Here is a 21,171-nt window from a genome sequence, read left to right on the forward strand (position 1 = left end):
TTGAGGGTAAAGAGGAATATAGTTTTCATTAACCTAGGGCTGCATTATTATCACCCTAATGACATAAGGATGATAATGATCATAAGCGACTTCTAATGCACATACCGTTAGGGGGGTATATTCTCCCATATATTTGTATATTCATGCAGAGCCACCTGTGAATATTTTTAAAGTGATGTAGAAGATATAACTAGGACTGATGAGATCAGACAAATGAAAACAGATGTGGACGAGAACCTGCAAACCTAGAGCAGATTTTCTTTATGAAATGTGTATTATTCTATTTTATATGCTGTATAATATCATTTATATAGTTCTTGAGAACTTTTTATTAAATATTGTTTTAAATCTTTAGGGTTCAGTCTGCCCCAAAAAGTGGCAAGTTACCTGCTCTGCCTGTGGTTGTTCTTCTCCTGAGTTCTGTTATAGTAAAGGATTGCTACAAATGTCTTGTTATATATATATTATATATATATTGATTTTGTATGAGACAGATCTGGGGTGGACCATGAACACACTGTTAGTTATGGATTTGTTAAAGCAGTGTTGTTTTTCAGTGCTGGACTGTAGTGATGGGCGAATAAATTCGCCAGGCATGAAAAATCCGCAGTCAAAAAAATTTGGACGCGCATCTGAATAATCGCTCGCGTCAAAACCGTCATGCGTCAACATAATTTGGACGCCCCTTGACTTTAACGCCGGCGTCAAAATTGATGCAGGCATCAAAATTTATGTGAATTGACGCAGGCATCAAAATTTGCATTTCGTGAATTTTGCGGTAAATTCGCTAATTTTCCCGTGAAGCCAAATGAGACAAATTCGCCCATCACTGCTGGATTGACTCATCATGGCGAAATTTTCGGAATTCGTGAAAAATCTTGAAATTGGAGCGTTGACGAAAAAATCTTGAAATTCTAATATTTTCACGAAAAAATTCTGAAAAGCTGACATTTTCACAAAAAATCTTGAAAATCGGAAACTGACGCCGAATTTATTCACTGGCGGCGAAAGGTGGAAATTCGCCTCAAATTCGTGCCATGCAAATTCATTTGCCCATCACTAATCATAGGGCACTGCCACCTTATGACAATATATTCAGCACAGAGCAGGTCACAAGCTTATTATTGGTAGTGAACTGGGGCAGTAAGGCTATTGACCCTAAATTAACTGTTTCAGTTCTGATGTATGTATGTTTGTTTTTTTATAGGAGTGACTGGGTGACATCCTACCGAGTAATGGTCAGCAACGACAGCCACAGTTGGGTTGTTTCTAGAAATGAATCAGGAGAAACGGTGAGTACAAATACTTACTGTAATAACAGGGGTGTCTTGCCAGCGCTTCCAGAAATGCCCCTGCCTAATGCACTGATGTTAGACAAAGCCATCACTGGTGCCTAAAGGGTGTCTCTATAGAGCATGGCTCATTGTTCTGATTTTTATCATCATTTCTCCATTTAGGAGAAAAATTATATGCGGTCCTAATTTGATCTAATTTGTGCAAAAGCTCATTAAAATAAGCCGACTAGCTTTTCATTTTTTCCCAAATGTTCTTAAACGGGGTTCACCCTCGAATTTTCCAAGACATCCTGGCTTTTAGTTTTACCCGTGGAAGGTAAGTGCTTAAAGGGATACTGTCATGGGAAAAAAATTTTTTCACTGAAATCCATTTCTCAAAATAGCAAACAGATTTTTTTATATTCAATTTTGAAATCTGACATGGGGCTAGACATATTGTCAATTTCCCAGCTGCCCCAAGTCATGTGACTTGTGCTCTGATAAACTTCAATCACTCTTTACTGCTGTACTGCAAGTTGGAGTGACATCACCCCCTCCCTTTTTCCCCCCAGCAGCCAAACAAAAGAACAATGGGAAGGTAACCAGATAACAGCTCCCTAACACAAGATAACAGCTGCCTGGTAGATCTAAGAACAGCACTCAATAGTAAAAACCCATGTCCCACTGAGACACATTCAGAGAAGGAAAAACAGCAGCCTGCCAGAAAGCATTTCTCTCCTAAAGTTCAGGCACAAGTCACATGACTGGGGGCAGCTGGGAAATTGACAAAATGTCTAGCCCCATGGCTGCTGGGGGGGGGAAGGGAGGGGGTGATATCACTCCAACTTGCAGTACAGCAGTAAAGAGTGATTGAAGTTTATCAGAGCACAAGTCACATGACTTGGGGCAGCTGGGAAACTGATAATATGTCTAGCCCCATGTCAGATTTCAAAATTGAATATAAAAAAATCTGTTTGCTCTTTTGAGAATTGGATTTCAGTGCAGAATTCTGCTGGAGCAGCACTATTAACTGATTCATTTTGAAAAAAAAAATGTTTTTCCCATGACAGGATCCCTTTAACCCTTTCTGCCCTTTTCTCAGATGTGCCATCATTCTGAATACTATGAGCCTGTCTTTGCAAATTGCCACACAAAAGTTGAAGCCGAGCAAGGGGAAGATCTCCAGGAGTAATCCGTTCATGTTCTTTTATCTCTACATGTATATTTTATTACAGACAACCTATTTCTCCCTACTGCAGTATCATAATGTCTGTCTAAATTAAGGATACGTGTTGATCTTTACTTTGCACATCGATTCATTCCTGGAATTCCTGGATTAATTTATCTTAGGCAGCAGAACTAATGGAAAGAGAGACCAACAATGAAAAATGTTTCATACATCAGCTCCCAGCAGCCTGCATACGTTTTCATTTCTATTCATAAATTCATCAGTGGAGTGGAGTCAATTTGCCTTTTCTCCATTGGTGCAACATAAGCCTACAGGGGAAATAGATAAGGGAACTGCTGGTATTAAACAATTGTTCTGCACAAGGGAGATTGCTACCAGTGCTGACTTATGGTGACACAAAGCACAGGCATTTTGTAGCTCCTTCGGCAGGTGCAATAAAGCTTGAACCCAAGTCCCATTTACTTTGAACAGTTGAGTTGAACATCACTCAAAAACAGACCAGTAAGCTTTTCAGCTTGATAGTCTTCATTCAAGGTCAATGATTACAAAGCACCAAAATAGCCTGTGTGTGCCATTGCCCTTTTACCATTGGTTGTCACACATTTTTCCAGTTCCCCCTGGAGACTCAAGTTTTGGTCAGATCCCCCTTAGCCCATAACAAGAATACAGATACTCTAGGAAGATATCATTGTATCAGCCATCCAGCCATACTTCCAAGAATATCACAGCAAATATGTTTTTACTCAAACTCATTGACAAGTTGGGCTTTCAGGTGCTTCTAGAAGAGCAAATACTGCTCACATAATGGGCCATCCCCGTAGTTTGGGAACCACTGCCTTATACTCACTGCCTAGATTTGGAAATGTTCAGGCTACTTGAGGTGTCATGCACTAAAATAATTTAATTTACCTGCAGATCAACTGCATATAGGGTTGCCACCCGGTCTGTATTTTACTGGCCTAGCTGGTAAAACACCTGCCAAGGCCGGGGACGGTATAACAAATTTACTGGTAATGTAGCTGCCGGTAGATCTGTAATCCTCTTAAAGGAGAAGAAAAATCATCCTGCACTTGGGGGTGCCAAATGTTAGGCACCCCAAGTGATTGTATTGACATGAAATCCCGACTCTCCTTCTTTAAGATTAGCCCTTGGCCTGCCCCCGATCTGCCTGCATTTTACCTTATTTGAATGTGGACCCGCTCCTAAATCCTGCCTCCTGCCATCGCAGCATCATAGCCCCACCCATTTGCATAATAATCCCACCACTTTTGTGTCAGCGCCCATCCCCTTTTGTACCTCCCCTCGCTTGACGGTAAAACATTTTCATAGGTGACACCTCTAGCTGCGGATGAAGCCCTTCCATGGCCTTTACTTTGTATGCCTTAAAATAAGCAAGGATCATTTGCAGGACTGTGAGTAATTGTTGGGTGGCACCTTTCTAAGCAGCCAGATATGTAAGTCCCTTGTGCAGTCAACATCTTGAAGGCCACATGAGAGACTTAACTAAAGCCAACATGAAGGACGGGCAAAGGGAGGTTTATCCCTCCAAAATATTGAGCATCATCACAAGCCAGTCTGTGGCTTAATAAAACTGGATAAATGTCTTTGATGAATGTGAGTGCCATTCCTGTTGTTATTCAAGATAATGCCCAGGGTGGCCCTAGTTGTGACTTTAGAACAAATACAGTCTATAACAGTAACTTCATTACGGGCTGTACCTTAACAGATTTTTCAGGCAAACAGTGAGAAAGAGATTCCGGTTCTGAACGAGCTTCCAGAGCCCTTGATAGGACGTTATATTAGAATCAACCCTCGTTCCTGGTATGAAGATGGCAACATCTGTATGAGGATTGAAATCCATGCTTGTCCTTTACCAGGTTAGTAGATGTTTTGTTGAAGATGCCCTTTGATAATTTAATGGGATAATATGAGAAATGTTTAAAAGTTTAAACCTGGTCGTGTAACCCATAACAACCAGTGTGCACATGCTGGCCTCTTGTCTGAAAGGAATTATTTGATTGCTTGGTACGGGCTACCAGACCTGTTTTAAAGTAGGTCCTGGGTCTCTTGCATTACAGGGACCTCTTGGGGGGCAATAATGAAAAATTTACAAAATGATAGTTCAACAACATCTAGAGCAGGGATCCCCAACCTTTTTTACTCGTGAACCACATTCAAAAATAAAAAGAGTTGGGGAGCAACACAGGCAATAACTTCCTGGGGTGCCAAATAAGGGCTTTGGCTATTTGGTAGACCCGATGTGGACTGTCAACCTACAGGAGACTCTGTTTGGCAGTACACTTGGTTTTATGGAACCAAAACTTGCCTCCAAGTCTGGAATTAAAAAAAAACAACACCTGCTTTGAGGCCACTGAGAGCAACATCCAAGGGTTTGGTGAGCAACATGTTGCCCTTGAGCTACTGGTTGGGGGATCACTGATCTAGAGTATCTCAGGATATTGTTCCCTTTCAGATAACCTTTATCAGATAACCTTTAAATCCTGACAGTACCCTAAGTGGTACAATTTGTCTATTACAAAGTAATGTGCCACAAGGCGAAAATGTTTCAGTCTTGCTTTACTGCACTGTAAAGTATCATATATCTCCAACCTTGAGTAGAAAGTTAAATTTAACAAAAGCTACTTTTCCCCATCCTCTCATTAGAATGCATTTTGAATGAATATAATGTTTTCTGTGTATAATGGCTCACTAAGGACACAAGCATTTACCTTGTCCTGCACACAGACCCAAATAATTACTATCACAGACGCAATGAGATGACGACTTCAGACAACCTGGATTTTCGACATCACAATTATAAGGAGATGAGGCAGGTATGTGCTCCTCCCCATTGTACTGCGCTATCCTATGAATTTCTGTAGCAGTAAACAAAACGGGGGGAATTTACTAAAGGGCAAATTTTCGTCTCTGAAGTCTCCGCCACACTTTGCACAACTTCTAATTTCACCCGTGGAAATTCGTCAGCGTGGACATTTCTAAGCGACCCTTTGCTAGCGTTACTTTCTGCCCAGCGAAACCCTGAAACAAATGGGACATGTGACATGGCTAAAAAAAAATTAAAAAAATATTATATATTTAACAGTTACAATTTTTTAACATAATCCCACTTTAAATTATGAAAAAACGCCAGCGTTTTGTCTTTTTTTTTATGACTTTTTCGGCATACAGGATATGATGTCACTGACATAAGATGTAGCTTCATCTTATCAATTCAGCAGATTCTGGCAAAAAGGGTAACGCAGTGGAAAATTCGCACTTTGATGAATTTGCAGAATAACGGATCAGTCGTCTGGCGAAAGGGTGCAAAACTTTGTTAGCACTGAGCTCTTTCGCTAGCGAATTGTCCTCTACGCCTTTTAGTAAATTGGCAATGTCCCTGCGAAGCATCGTTTTGGCGTTTTTCCCTTTAGTAAATTTGCCCCAATGTATTTTTCTTTCTCATTGTTATTAATGATGGGCGAATCTGACCTGTTACGTTTTGCCCAAAATTTACGAAACTGTGAAAAATCGGCAAAAAGTCTATGGGCTACAAATTTCTTTTTTTGAAAGGTGACAAATTCTTTTTGCAAAAAAAAAAAAATGGCCCCGACAATTTTTTTCATCCATTGGAGTTTACTCTGTGAAAAATCTCACTCATCCCTAATTCTTAGCTAATTAATATATTGTATTGTAAATTTCTCTCTCCCGCTGTTCTGTTGTCTATACACACTCAGCTGCCTTTTACACTGTTCTGTACTGCAGGGTACCTCTTTCTCACTGTTAAGTGTTTTTACCTCCCTGATTGTCTCTTGCAATTTGTCTCCTTTGCATCAGCTGATGAAGGTGGTGAACGAGATGTGCCCTGACATCACACGCGTCTATAACATTGGGCGAAGCCACCAAGGCCTGAAGTTATACGCAATGGAAATTTCTGATAACCCCGGGGAGCACGAAGTTGGTTAGGAGAATAAACCCGCTCTGTGTATGTCCTGCCTGTCTCTTCTATGTCTTTTCTACCCTCTGTGTATTGCCCTGAACATCTCCCGTATGTCGGTTTCCCATCTTATCTGCCCCTTTTACCACACTTTGCATTTGCCCTGTCTGTGTGATGCAATGCTTGTACATGGTATGCGCTGAAACCCCCTTGCTATTTAAATTGCATATACAGGTATGGGATCCATTATCCGGAAACCCATTATCCAGAAAGCTCTGAATCAGCCAGAAGCCGACACAGTAAGACTGATTAATAATCAGAATATACAGACTGCACTGGGTCCTGTGTTGTCATGTAATCTAATGTGGATTTTATAGTTTTTGTTTTGTTTTGTTTAATACAAACTTTCTCCAACTCTGCAGAACCAGTGGCTGCAGCAAAATAATCCTCCAAATAGAATCCCAGTTTATCTGTTTAAATCTGGCTCCATGATCTTTGTCCCTGCAGCTGGAGTTGGAAACAGTAAAGGGGATGTAAAGGTAAAAATAAAATCCAATACAAATCTCTATACAGTCTCCAACTGCTCTACAGGGAAACAAACAAAGCTGCTTGAGTTCTGCATGGCTGGGAAGTAAGGCGGGGGCTCCCCCTGCTGTTCATAAGTATGATTGTTTCCCTGCAGAGCAGTTAGGGACCGTCTGACAATTCCTATCCACAGCAGTAAATGAAGGGAGAATTTCACTGCATACAGTCAGGTTTCTTATAAAAACAGTACACATTTTTTAATTAAAGTATATTGGATATAGGTTTCTTTGTCATTGAAGAAAGTAAAAATGGGATTTTATTTTTTTGCCTTAACATGCCCTTTTAAAATGATTTCCTTTTTCTCTGTAATAATAAAACAGTACCTTGTACTTGATCCCAACTAAGATATAATTAAGCAAACCAGCTATGAAGATCCAAATTACAGAAAGATCCATTATCTGGAAAGCCTCAGGCCCCGAGCATTCTGGATAACAGGTCCCACACCTGTACTACTTTCTGACACCCTCCTTGACGTCTTGTGCTCGTGAGCAAATGTTGCTTTTGCAGTTTCAAAAGCTGAAGCATGCAATATGTCATTTCTAGTGTAGAGAAGGAACAGCGATGGATAACCTGAGTTACTACATGTTACTGTGTGTCCCAGCATTCTCCTAAATATAATCTATATTAAAAGCATGCTGGGAGTTATAGCCAAACAACATCTGGTGACCATAGTCAGTGGTATAACTAGATGTTACTGGGCTCCACAGCAAATTCAATATGGTTGGTATTAATATTGGTACGTTGACCTATTCTACCAAGATATATTGATTATTAATTACTATATAACCATTTTCCCCCCCTCTGCTTCCTCTGTATTTATGCCACTGCCATTTTTGAACACTTTATAATAAGCTGCAAATGCCTAGCATCTTTCCTTTTTTGCCACATATAGCTGTGCTCTATCACAGGGGTCCCCAACCGCAGGGCCCAGTTCGCGGCCTGGTTCTGGGCTGCGAACAATTAACACGGCACCTCGAATTGGACATTGACCCCTCCCCGACTAGGGTTGCCACCTTTTCTGGAAAAAAATACCGGCCTTCCTATATTTATCTTTTTTTCCCTATTAATAACATTGCCAGACTGATAAAATACTGGCCAGGTGGCAACCCCAGGGGCGGAACTACAAGGGGAGCAGGGGGTGCGAGCGGGCCGGGGCTCCCACCCCCCAGGGCCCCCCGGCAGTCCTTGCGCCGCATATTCCCGGCCAGTTCCGGGTGTACGGAGGGGGGCAGGGGGCCCGGCTGCGCGTCCTGCGCCAGGGCCCGCCCCCTCTAGTTCTGTTTCTGGGCAACCCTATCCCCGACCCCTCACCGATCCTCGGACCCCCTACCGACCCCCCTTCCCGACCCCTCCGCCCCCCCCTTCTCTTTTTTGGTCCCGGCCCACAAAAGGTTGGGGACCCCTGCTCTATCACATACAGTACATGCCAGTTTTTAACCAGTGGGTAAATACAATATGCCTTTATTTGGGAAGGCTGCTGATTGGCTTTGAGTGTCTCAGAATGGAAGACTTCTCCTCAGGTGTTGCTGTTCTACCTCTGCAGGGGAGCCAGAGTTCCGTTACATGGCTGGAGCTCACGGCAATGAGGTTTTAGGTCGAGAGCTTCTTCTGCTCTTGATTCAGTTCCTGTGCCAGGAATACCAAGCTGGCAACAAGCGTATTCGCCATCTAATCACCAATACGCGCTTACACTTCTTACCAGCGGTCAACCCCGATGGCTTTGAGAAGGCGGCCGACCTGGTGAGGAACCTTTCGGTTTTGTTAACATTTTCCAGAACAAAACTGTTTATTTAAAAAACTTCCCCCCCACACTTGATGTTCCCTGCAAGGCAATACTGGCTGCTCGGGTAGAAAAGGAATGTCTGTCCAACGCAAACATTTTTGTGCTTCATTAGAATGTGAGGGAAACTGTAGATTCCAAGTGTGACATCTTCCATTTATTTAAAATGAACTAGACATAATAGTCTATGGCATACAGAACATTCTTTCTCTGAATTAAGGTATTTTGATAAACATATATGAGACTGACTCCCTCCATGAATTCCATCAGAACAGTGCCATATACTTTTGACTGCCTTTTTGTATAATTCTAGGGAAAGTTCCTTTGCTAAAGTGGCTCCCACTTGCTGGGTAGCAGGCTGAGAATACTACAGGATGGGGCAGATTTATTAGGGGTCGAATTGAAAAATCGAATTTTCGAATTCGAATTTTCCAGGTTTTTTTTGTGAAATTCAACTAGGGAATAGTTAAAATTCGAATTGTGGTTTTTTTTAAAAAAAAAAATCGAAATCGATTTTCGAAATTTATCATGTACTGGCCCTTTAAGAATTCAAATTCGACTATTCGCCACCTTAAACCTGCCCAATTGTTGTTTTAGCCTATGGGGGACATCCTGGGATCAATTTGAAGTTGTTTGCAGCCTTCCTGAAAATCCAGTTTTTTTTTGGTGAAAAAACTCGAATCAAATTAGATTTGAATCGAATTCGATTCGAGTTTGTCAGTTGATCTCATTCACCCAAATTTGTAAATTCTTAATTTTTTTAAAAATTTCAAATTTTGTTTTTTATTCTAATTTTTACGTTTTTTATTTGAATTTTGAGTTTATGGTAGCTTGCATCTTAGAGCAAATCGGATGCATTTGGACTGGGGTGATGAAGAATGTCTGCAGGTCAACTGCATTGCCACCAGTTTCAAGGTGATGATAGCTTCAGAGTTCCCCTGCATCAATATATACGATTTGAAAAGGAGGCAACTTATAAGGGAGGATGAAGAGTGTTTTTGGGCAAACATGTTTGGAGTCAGCCCTTATGTTGTTTAGATATCAATGATATTATTGGCTAGGAACTGGTAATACTACATTTGGACTCAAGAACCCTTTAAGTTTCAGCACTCACTTACCAACCCACTTAAGTTTATCAAAATATACAGTATTAAAATCAGTTTTATCAAAAATGCAGCCATGATCCCTATGTGGCCTTCAGACAAGCCCCCACCCCAGATATAATCTGGGTCCCTCTAGAATTTGATCTTCACAGTTTGGTAACAGCTACTCTACATGGAACCGGTGGTTTAGTCAAGCTGTTACTGCAGATATAACAAGTCCTAAATAAAACTCCTTCACATACATTGCTTTGCTCTTGTATTCACAGGGCTCAGAGTTAGGTGGGTGGTCACTTGGCCGTTGGACTTCTGATGGCATTGACATAAATAACAATTTTCCAGACTTAAACTCACTGCTGTGGGAGGCTGAGGACCGACCAAGGAATATCCGCAGAGTCCCCAACCATTACATCCCCATTCCGGAATGGTACCAGCATGAGAATGCCACGGTGAGACTTTATATCCATTCTTTTAAGCACATGTTCCACTTAAGCCGTGCAAGTAGAAATTCTGCATCTAAAGAGCTCAGGGTGAAATGTTATTAAAGCTTGAGTTCCTAATACTTTATCCTTTTCTTTTCTGTTAAGTGTGTTAGAAGCATTTAAAGGATTGTATGGAACTGTTGCAGGTGTTTTGGCCCAGTTCCCGTAGAAGTGAATTTTAAGTGGGTGGATGAGAACAGGGGGTTTAGGATTTCAGTAAATTGTATTATTTTGCATTCGGAGAAAGACGTGTTACTCTGAACTTTTGTTCCCTGACCCCCTGTCTATCTAAAATCTCTAAGGCCCATGGTACATGTGATGTATTCTCCACCAGCAATAGAAACATTCAAATGTCTGTTTTATGGATAAAATCTGCCTGTCATTGCTAGTGTGGATCCAAGTAAATGACAGGCTGCACAGTCACGTAGACATCTCCCCTAGTATCATGGGCTTAAAGGAGAAGGAAAGGTTAAAACTAAGTAAGCTTTATCAGAAAGGTCTATATAAATACACAGGTAAACATGTAATGCTGCTCTGAATCCTCTATCAAAAGAAACACCACATTTATTTCCTTCTATTGTGTACTCATGGGCTTCTGTATCAGACTTCCTGTTTCCAGCTTAAACCTCCTGGGCTTGGGCTTGAGCATGCTCAGTTTGCTCCTCTCCCCCTTCCTCCTTACCTCTGCTTCCTCCCTCCTCCCCTCCCTGTTGTAATCTGAGCCTAGAGCAGGGGTCCCCAACCTTTTTCCACCTGTGAGCAACATTTAGATGTAAAATGAGTTGGGGAGCAACACAAGCATGAAAAATGTTCCTGGGTGGTGCTAAATAAGGGTTGTGATTGACTATTATTAACCCCTACATGGACTGGCAGCCTACAGGAGCCTCTGTTTGGTAGAACACCTGGTTTTTATACAACTAAAACTTGCCTCCAAGCCTGGAATTCAAAAATAAGCACCTGCTTTGAGGCCACTGAGAGCAACATCCAAGGGGTTGGGGAGCAACATGTTCCTCACGAGCTACTGGTTGGGGACCACTGGCCTAGAGCTATGAGAGACTCAAGGAGGAAGTGATGTCACAACAAGCTAATATGGCAGCTGCTATCCTAAACTAACAGAGAGGGCTTCTATAGCTGTTTATAAGCATTCTACAGAATAAATAAAGCATTCTTGCTTGCACTATTATGGTTAATCTAGTGGCAATAAACTGCCTTGGTAGCTTTCCTTCTCCTTTAAAGAATTATTGTATTCTTCCAGCTGATGTAATGCTCATTATATTTTAATAATATGTAGAAAAATAAAGTCATTTTTCTAAACTACATATTTTACCTGCCCTATACCATAGCATTTAAGCAATGGCATTACTTTCTCAGAACTCAGGGTAGGAGCATTATTGTTCATTCTTTTTTATTAAAGGAGAATATAGTACAAGTGAATGTATTGAGGCATGTAATTCAACAGTCTAACCATGGTGGGATCTACGGACCTTCACAGGTTTGAGTGATGTTAAAGAACACGGAGACAGGGAATAAAAAGAGTCTGGTGTGTTTCTAAGATCATTCTGTAAATTGTTGTGTTTCCCAGGTTGCCATCGAGACACGTGCTCTTATCACTTGGATGGAGAAGATCCCCTTTGTGTTGGGGGGAAATCTTCAGGGTGGGGAGCTGGTTGTGTCATACCCTTATGACATGGTACGTTCTCCATGGAAGACCCAGGAATATACTGAAACCCCAGATGACCACGTCTTTCGATGGCTGGCCTATTCCTATGCGTCTACCCATTGGCATATGACGGACTCCAGCCGCAGACCTTGCCACTCCGAGGACTTCAACAAAGAAGAAGGCACGGTCAATGGGGCATCCTGGCACACAGTGGCTGGAAGTAGGTGAAAGTACAGTAGAACTTGATTTAAATCTATAATTAAAATTCAATTTCTTGACAGCATTCACTCCCTCTTGTATTGCCCTGTGACAAACCGCAGTGCCTCTAATTCTGGCCATTAGCCGTACATTAACTTCCATGATTCCATCTGAATGATGAGCCCTCAGATCAAACGAATACATATAATTCCAGAATTGTTTTCTGAATGTATAATTAATTAGAATCATTGTCTGTTGTAACATCTAAAGTCAGGCCCACCCTCTCATCGTTATTAACAGGCATTAATGACTTCAGCTACCTGCACACCAATTGCTTCGAGATTTCAATATATCTGGACTGCGATAAATTCCCTCATGAGAGTGAGTTACCTGAGCAATGGGAAAACAACAGGGAATCCCTCATTGTTTTTATGGAGCAGGTAAGCACTTGGACTTGCTTATTACACAGTGTAGTATGATAACTCCAACCCCACTGCCAAAGTTTGGTAAGTGGGGTCCAAGCAGGGGTGTAGGTTCTGTGCCCCTACTGTAGCAGCAGATGTGGAAGAGTCAGAAATATAGAAACTTCATTCCTGTCTGTATATTCTGTCATTTGTGCAGCACTATAAATATACTTGGAACGTTATAAATAACTCATAATAACAGTAATTATCCTTCACTGATCTGAAGGCGTCTTTGATAGGAGCAAAATCGTTTGCGTTTTATTTTAGCTTCATTCGGCAACACTGCACAAAGTATATTTTCCCATGGAATTTATGAACAATGTGGATTAGTAATGAGCAATAGGGATGTAGCGAACGTCGGAAAAAAAGTTCGCGAACATATTCGCGAACTTGCGCAAAAACGCGAGCGGTTCGCGAACGGTTCGCGAACCCCATAGACTTCAATGGGAAGGCGAACTTTAACATCTAGAAAAGACATTTCTGGCCAGAAAAATGATTTTAAAGTTGTTTAAAGGGTGCAACGACCTGGACAGTGGCATGCCAGAGGGGGATCAAGGGCAAAAATGTATCTGAAAAATCTGCCTGTGTGTGCTTGGAAGAGATAGTGTAGGGGAGAGCTGTTAGTGATTTCAGGGACAGATGATAGTAAGTTTGCTGGCTAGTAATCTACTTGATACTGCTCTGTATTGGAGGGACAGAAGTCTGCAGGGATTTGAGGGACATTTTAGCTTAGGTAGCTTTGCTGGCTAGTAATCTGCTGTTCTCTTTAAACAACTGCCATACGTTGACCTTGTAGGCATTGTTTGCCCAGTTTTTTTGGACGCAGCCACTGAAGCACAGTTGCCAGAAAAAATATGCCATATAAATGCTGAAAATAGTCATTTTTCGCCATACGTTGACCTTGTAGACATTGTTTGCCCAGTTTTTTTGGACGCAGCCACTGAAGCACAGTTGCCAGAAAAATTATGCCATATAAATGCTGAAAATATAAATTTTTTGGTTGCAGCCACTGAAGCACAGAGGCCAGAAAAATTATGCCATATAAATGCAGAAAATATGCATTTTTTTGGTCGCAGCCACTGAAGCACAGTTGACAGAAAAATTATGCCATATAAATGCTGAAAATATAAACTTTTTTGGTTGCAGCCACTGAAGCACAGAGGCCAGAAAAATTATGCCATATAAATGCAGAAAACATGCATTTTTTTGGTCGCAGCCACTGAAGCACAGTTGACAGAAAAATTATGCCATATAAATGCTGAAAATATAAATTTTTTTGGTTGCAGCCACTGAAGCACAGAGGCCAGAAAAATTATGCCATATAAATGCAGAAAATATGCATTTTTTTGGTCGCAGCCACTGAAGCACAGTTGCCAGAAAAAATATGCCATATAAATGCTGAAAATAGTCATTTTTTGCCATATACGTTGAGTCAACGTATGGCAAAAAATGACTATTTTCAGCATTTATATGGCATATTTTTTCTGGCCTCTGTGCTTCAGTGGCTGCGGCCAAAAAAACTGGGCAAACAATGCCTACAAGGTCAACGTCGTTGACCTTGTAGGCATTGTTTGCCCAGTTTTTTTTGGCCGCAGCCACTGAAGCACAGAGGCCAGAAAAAATATGCCATATAAATGCTGAAAATAGTCATTTTTTTGGTCGCAGCCACTGAAGCACAGTTGCCAGAAAAATTATGCCATATAAATGCTGAAAATATAAATTTTTTTGGTTGCAGCCACTGAAGCACAGAGGCCAGAAAAATTATGCCATATAAATGCAGAAAATATGCATTTTTTTGGTTGCAGCCACTGAAGCACAGAGGCCAGAAAAATTATGCCATATAAATGCAGAAAATATGCATTTTTTTGGATGCAGCCACTGAAGCACAGTTGCCAGAAAAAATATGCCATATAAATGCTGAAAATAGTCATTTTTTGCCATACGTTGACCTTGTAGACATTGTTTGCCCAGTTTTTTTGGTTGCAGCCACTGAAGCACAGAGGCCAGAAAAAATTAAACCAGTAGGGTTTGCACCCTAGTTTGTAACGGTGGCGGAGGGAGGAGGAGGACGCTAAAGGACAGCTGTGTGTGGAGTCATGAGGCTTGAAGAGAAGGACAGCTGCATAGAAGTCAGAACAAGTCTTCCGGCGTGCAGTAACCCTCCGAGATCCACCTCTCATTCATTTTAATAAAGGTCAGGTAATCGACACTTTTGTGACCTAGGCGAGTTCTCTTCTCAGTTACAATCCCTCCTGCTGCACTGAAGGTCCTTTCTGAGAGCACACTTGAGGCTGGGCAAGACAAGAGGTTCATGGCAAATTGTGACAGCTCTGGCCACAGATCAAGCCTGCGCACCCAGTAGTCCAGGGGTTCATCGCTCCTCAGAGTGTCGATATCTGCAGTTAATGCCAGGTAGTCCGCTACCTGCCGGTCGAGGCGTTCTTTGAGGGTAGATCCAGAAGGGTTGTGGCGCTGCCTTGGACAGAAAAACATTTGCATGTCTGACGTTACAGACTGGCCAAAGGGCTTTGTCCTTGCAGGTGTGCTCGTGGCAGGATTACTGGCACCTCTGCCCCTGGAATGTTGATGAGTTCCTGAAGTGACATCACCCTTAAAAGCATTGTACAACATGTTTTGCAGGCTGGTTTGTAAATGCCGCATCTTTTCGGACTTGTGGTATGTTGGTAACATTTCTGACACTTTATGCTTGTACCGAGGGTCTAGTAGCGTTGCGACCCAGTACAGGTCCTTCTCCTTAAGCCTCTTGATACGGGGGTCCTTCAACAGGCATGACAGCATGAAAGACCCCATTCTCACAAGGTTGGATGCAGAGCTATCCATCTCCGCTTCCTCATTATCAAGGACTGCATCATCCACGGTCTCCTCCCCCAGCCACGTACAAGACCAGGGGTCCCCAAAAGGTCACCACTAGCCCCCTGGGAAGCCTGCTCCTGTTGGTCCTCCTCCTCCTCCTCCACAAAGCCACCTTCCTCCTCTGACTCCACTTCTGGCACCTCTCCCTGCGTTGCAGCAGGTGCCTGGGTTCGTTCTGGTGATTCCGACCAGAAATCGTGCGCTTCCAGCTCCTCGTCACGCTGGTCTACAGCCTCATCTGTCACTCGTCGCACGGCACGCTCCAGGAAGAAAGCAAAGGGTATTAGGTCGCTGATGGTGCCTTCGGTGCGACTGACCATATTTGTCACCTCTTCAAAAGGTCGCATGAGCCTGCAGGCATCGCGCATAAGCACCCAGTAACGGGGGAAAAAAATCCCCAGCTGTGCAGATCCAGTCCTACCACCCAGTTCAAAAAGGTACTCGTTGACGGCCCTTTGTTGTTGCAGCAGACGTTCCAACATAAGGAGCGTTGAATTCCAGCGAGTCTGGCTGTCAGAAATCAAACGCCTGACTGGCATGTTGTAGCGCTGCTGAATGTCAGCAAGGCGTGCCATGGCTGTGTAGGAACGTCTGAAATGGGCCGACACCTTTCTGGACTGGGTGAGAACGTCCTGGAATCCTGGGTACTTGGAGACAAAACGTTGGACTATTAAATTTAACACATGTGCCATGCAGGGCACATGTGTTAAATTGCCTAGTCTCAACGCTGCCAACAGATTGCTTCCATTGTCACACACCACTTTTCCGATCTGCAGTTGGTGTGGGGTCAGCCACCGATCGGCCTGTGACTGCAGAGATGACAGGAGTACAGATCCGGTATGGTTTTTGCTTTCCAGGCACGTCATCCCCAAGACAGCGTGACAACGGCGTACCTGGCACGTCGAATAGCCTAGGGGAGCTGGGGTGCACAGGTGTGGAGGAGGAGAAGGAGGACCCAGCAGCAGAGTAAGAAGAAGAAGAAGACGAGGTAGAGAGCGATGGAGGAGTAGAGGTGGTGGCAGAACCGCGTGCAATCCGTGGCGGTGACACCAACTCCACTGTTGTTGTTGAGCTACCCATTCCCTGCTTCCCAGCCATTACCAAGTTCACCCAGTGGGCAGTGTAGGTGACATACCTGCCCTGACCATGCTTGGAGGACCATGCGTCAGTAGTCATATGGACCTTTGGCCCAACACTAAGTGACAGAGATGCGGTAACTTGGCTCTGCACATGTTGGTACAGGTGTGGTATTCCCTTTTAGAAAAAAAATTGCGGCTGGGTACCTTCCACTGCGGTGTCCCAATTGCTACAAATTTGCGGAAGGCCTCAGAGTCCACCAGCTGGTATGGTAAAAGCTGGCGGGCTAAGAGTGCAGACAAGCCAGCTGTCAGACGCCGGGCAAGGGGGTGACAGTCAGACATTGGCTTCTTACGCTCAAACATGGCCTTCACAGAAACTTGGCTGGTGGCAGATGACTGGGAATGGGAACAGGTGGTCAAGGTGGAAGGCGGAGTGGAGGGTGGTTCAGACGGGTCAAGGAGAGCAGAGGTAGAGCAGTAAGATGCTGGACCAGAAGGAGTGTGGCTTTTAGTTTGCCTGTTGCCTTTGAGGTGTTGCTCCCAAAGTGCTTTGTGCTTGCCGCTCATGTGCCTTCGCATAGAAGTTGTACCTATGTGGCTGTTGGGCTTACCAAGGCTCAGTTTCTGACTGCACTCATTGCAAATTACAATGCTTTTGTCAGAGGCACACACATTAAAAAAATCCCACACTGCTGACTTTTTGGAAGTGTGCGATCTGGCGGTAACAGTAGAAGTTGGCGGAGTTGGCGGTATTGGCGGCAATGGCGGGTGCGTTGGCCGGCTGAACACAGGTGCCGATACATGTTGTTGCCCTGCTGATCCCTGCGGGCTGTCCTCCCTGCTTCTTCTAAGTCTTATTCTCCTACTGCCTCTCTGACTCTCCGTCTCTCCATCTGAACTACCCTCCTCTTGCTCTCTTCTACTAGGCACCCACAAAACATCAATCTCCTCATCATCATTCTCCTCAGATGCATCAATTTCTTCTGACACATCACAGAAGGAAGCAGCAGCGGGGACCTCCTCCTCATCACTCATTATGTCCATCTCTATCGTGTTCTCTGCCAGAATTAAATCTGGTGTAAGGTCCTCATCTCCTTCATCTTCTTCTGGCAATAATGGTTGCGCATTACTCAGTTCAAGAAACTCATTGGAAAATAACTCCTCTGACCCCAGTGAAGAAGGGGCACCGGTGGTGGAGGAAGTGTTACGTGGGGTGGCCATAGCAGTGGAGGATGAGGAGGATGTTGTGGTAAAGTTAGAAACGGTAGAGGATGGGGTGTGCTGTGTAAGCCAGTCAACTACCTCTTCAGCATTTTGGGAGTTCAGGGTCATTGGCTTTTTAAAACTGGGCAATTTGCTAGGGCCACAGGATTGCATAGCAGCACGGCCCCTAGCACGGCCTCTGCGTGGCGGCCTGCCTTTGCCTGGCATTATTTTTAAAAAAACAACAACAACAACAAAAACTCAGTTGGTTTTTCTGGAAACGATAATACACACAGCTAGATGGCGGGTTGAAGAAAACACTGTGCAAATAATGCCTACAAAGTCAACGTATACACTACTACAGCGGTGGATACGGATTACGTAAAATATATGAATGCTGCTTGAAAAAAAGTAACTCAAGTGGTTTTTCTAGAGACGATAATATTATCAATATTTAGACAAAATGTGAACAAGGTCACACAGCTCGATGGCGGGTTGAAGAAAACAGTGTGCAAATAATGCCTACAAGGTCAACGTATACACTACTACAGCGGTGGATACGGATTACGTAAAATATATGAATGCTGCTTGAAAAAAAGTAACTCAAGTGGTTTTTCTAGAGACGATAATATTATCAATATTTAGACAAAATGTGAACAAGGTCACACAGCTCGATGGCGGGTTGAAGAAAACAGTGTGCAAATAATGCCTACAAGGTCAACGTATACACTACTACAGCGGTGGATACGGATTACGTAAAATATATGAATGCTGCTTGAAAAAAGTGACTCCGGTGTTTTTTCTGGAGACGGTAATATTATGGATATTTAGACAGAATGGGAACAAGGTCACACAGCTCGATGGCGGGTTGAAGAAAACAGTGTGCAAATAATGCCTACAAGGCCAACGTATACACTACTACAGCGGTGGATACGGATTACGTAAAATATATGAATGCTGCTTGAAAAAAGTGACTCCGGTGTTTTTTCTGGAGACGGTAATATTATGGATATTTAGACAGAATGGGAACAAGGTCACACAGCTCGATGGCGGGTTGAAGAAAACAGTGTGCAAATAATGCCTACAAGGCCAACGTATACACTACTACAGCGGTGGATACGGATTACGTAAAATATATGAATGCTGCTTGAAAAAAAGTGACTCCGGTGTTTTTTCTGGAGACGTAATATTATGAATATTTAGACAAATGGAACAAGGTCACACAGCTCGATGCGGTTGAAGAAAACAGTGTGCAAATAATGCCTACAAGGTCAACGTATACACTACTACAGCGGTGGATACGGATTACGTAAAATATATGAATGCTGCTTGAAAAAAGTAACTCAAGTGGTTTTTCTAGAGACGATAATATTATCAATATTTAGACAAAATGTGAACAAGGTCACACAGCTCGATGGCGGGTTGAAGAAAACAGTGTGCAAATAATGCCTACAAGGTCAACGTATACACTACTACAGCGGTGGATACGGATTACGTAAAATATATGAATGCTGCTTGAAAAAAGTGACTCCGGTGTTTTTTCTGGAGACGGTAATATTATGGATATTTAGACAGAATGGGAACAAGGTCACACAGCTCGATGGCGGGTTGAAGAAAACAGTGTGCAAATAATGCCTACAAGGTCAACGTATACACTACTACAGCGGTGGATACGGATTACGTAAAATATATGAATGCTGCTTGAAAAAAAGTGACTCCAGGTGTTTTTCTGAGACTAATATTATCAGATATTTAGACAGAATGGAACAAGTCACACAGCTCGATGGCGGGTTGAAGAAAACAGTGTGCAAATAATGCCTACAAGGCCAACGTATACACTACTACAGCGGTGGATACGGATTACGTAAAATATATGAATGCTGCTTGAAAAAAGTGACTCCGGTGTTTTTTCTGGAGACGGTAATATTATGGATATTTAGACAGAATGGGAACAAGGTCACACAGCTCGATGGCGGGTTGAAGAAAACAGTGTGCAAATAATGCCTACAAGGTCAACGTATACACTACTACAGCGGTGGATACGGATTACGTAAAATATATGAATGCTGCTTGAAAAAAAGTAACTCAAGTGGTTTTTCTAGAGACGATAATATTATCAATATTTAGACAAAATGTGAACAAGCTCACACAGCTCGATGGCGGGTTGAAGAAAACAGTGTGCAAATAATGCCTACAAGGCCAACGTATACACTACTACAGCGGTGGATACGGATTACGTAAAATATATGAATGCTGCTTGAAAAAAGTGACTCCGGTGTTTTTTCTGGAGACGGTAATATTATGGATATTTAGACAGAATGGGAACAAGGTCACACAGCTCGATGGCGGGTTGAAGAAAACAGTGTGCAAATAATGCCTACAAGGTCAACGTATACACTACTACAGCGGTGGATACGGATTACGTAAAATATATGAATGCTGCTTGAAAAAAAGTAACTCAAGTGGTTTTTCTAGAGACGATAATATTATCAATATTTAGACAAAATGTGAACAAGCTCACACAGCTCGATGGCGGGTTGAAGAAAACACTGTGCAAATAATGCCTACAAGGTCAACGTATACACTACTACAGCGGTGGATACGGATTACGTAAAATATATGAATGCTGCTTGAAAAAAGTGACTCCGGTGTTTTTTCTGGAGACGGTAATATTATGGATATTTAGACAGAATGGGAACAAGGTCACACAGCTCGATGGCGGGTTGAAGAAAACAGTGTGCAAATAATGCCTACAAGGTCAACGTATACACTACTACAGCGGTGGATACGGATTACGTAAAATATATGAATGCTGCTTGAAAAAAAGTAACTCAAGTGGTTTTTCTAGAGACGATAATATTATCAATATTTAGACAAAATGTGAACAAGCTCACACAGCTCGATGGCGGGTTGAAGAAAACAGTGTGCAAATAATGCCTACAAGGCCAACGTATACACTACTACAGCGGTGGATACGGATTACGTAAAATATATGAATGCTGCTTGAAAAAAGTGACTCCGGTGTTTTTTCTGGAGACGGTAATATTATGGATATTTAGACAGAATGGGAACAAGTCACACAGCTCGATGGCGGGTTGAAGAAAACAGTGTGCAAATAATGCCTACAAGGTCAACGTATACACTACTACAGCGGTGGATACGGATTACGTAAAATATATGAATGCTGCTTGAAAAAAAGTAACTCAAGTGGTTTTTCTAGAGACGATAATATTATCAATATTTAGACAAAATGTGAACAAGGTCACACAGCTCGATGGCGGGTTGAAGAAAACAGTGTGCAAATAATGCCTACAAGGTCAACGTATACACTACTACAGCGGTGGATACG

General features: G+C 42.6%; 1 protein-coding gene across 1 annotated transcript in view; it reads left to right on the forward strand.

The window, feature by feature from the left end:
* The window catches only part of cpxm2.S (carboxypeptidase X (M14 family), member 2 S homeolog), a 62,718-nt gene that overhangs the window by 20,469 nt on the left and 21,078 nt on the right, over nt 1–21,171 (forward strand). The window contains exons 6-13 of the mRNA XM_018227347.2: nt 1,208–1,292; nt 4,190–4,340; nt 5,209–5,297; nt 6,298–6,421; nt 8,526–8,722; nt 10,132–10,311; nt 11,927–12,224; nt 12,503–12,642. Coding sequence (XP_018082836.1) covers nt 1,208–1,292; nt 4,190–4,340; nt 5,209–5,297; nt 6,298–6,421; nt 8,526–8,722; nt 10,132–10,311; nt 11,927–12,224; nt 12,503–12,642 — 1,264 coding nt within the window. The remainder of the gene's footprint in view (nt 1–1,207; nt 1,293–4,189; nt 4,341–5,208; nt 5,298–6,297; nt 6,422–8,525; nt 8,723–10,131; nt 10,312–11,926; nt 12,225–12,502; nt 12,643–21,171) is intronic.

This window comes from Xenopus laevis, chromosome 7S (genome assembly GCF_017654675.1).
Source record: "Xenopus laevis strain J_2021 chromosome 7S, Xenopus_laevis_v10.1, whole genome shotgun sequence".
Taxonomy (NCBI): domain Eukaryota; kingdom Metazoa; phylum Chordata; class Amphibia; order Anura; family Pipidae; genus Xenopus; species Xenopus laevis.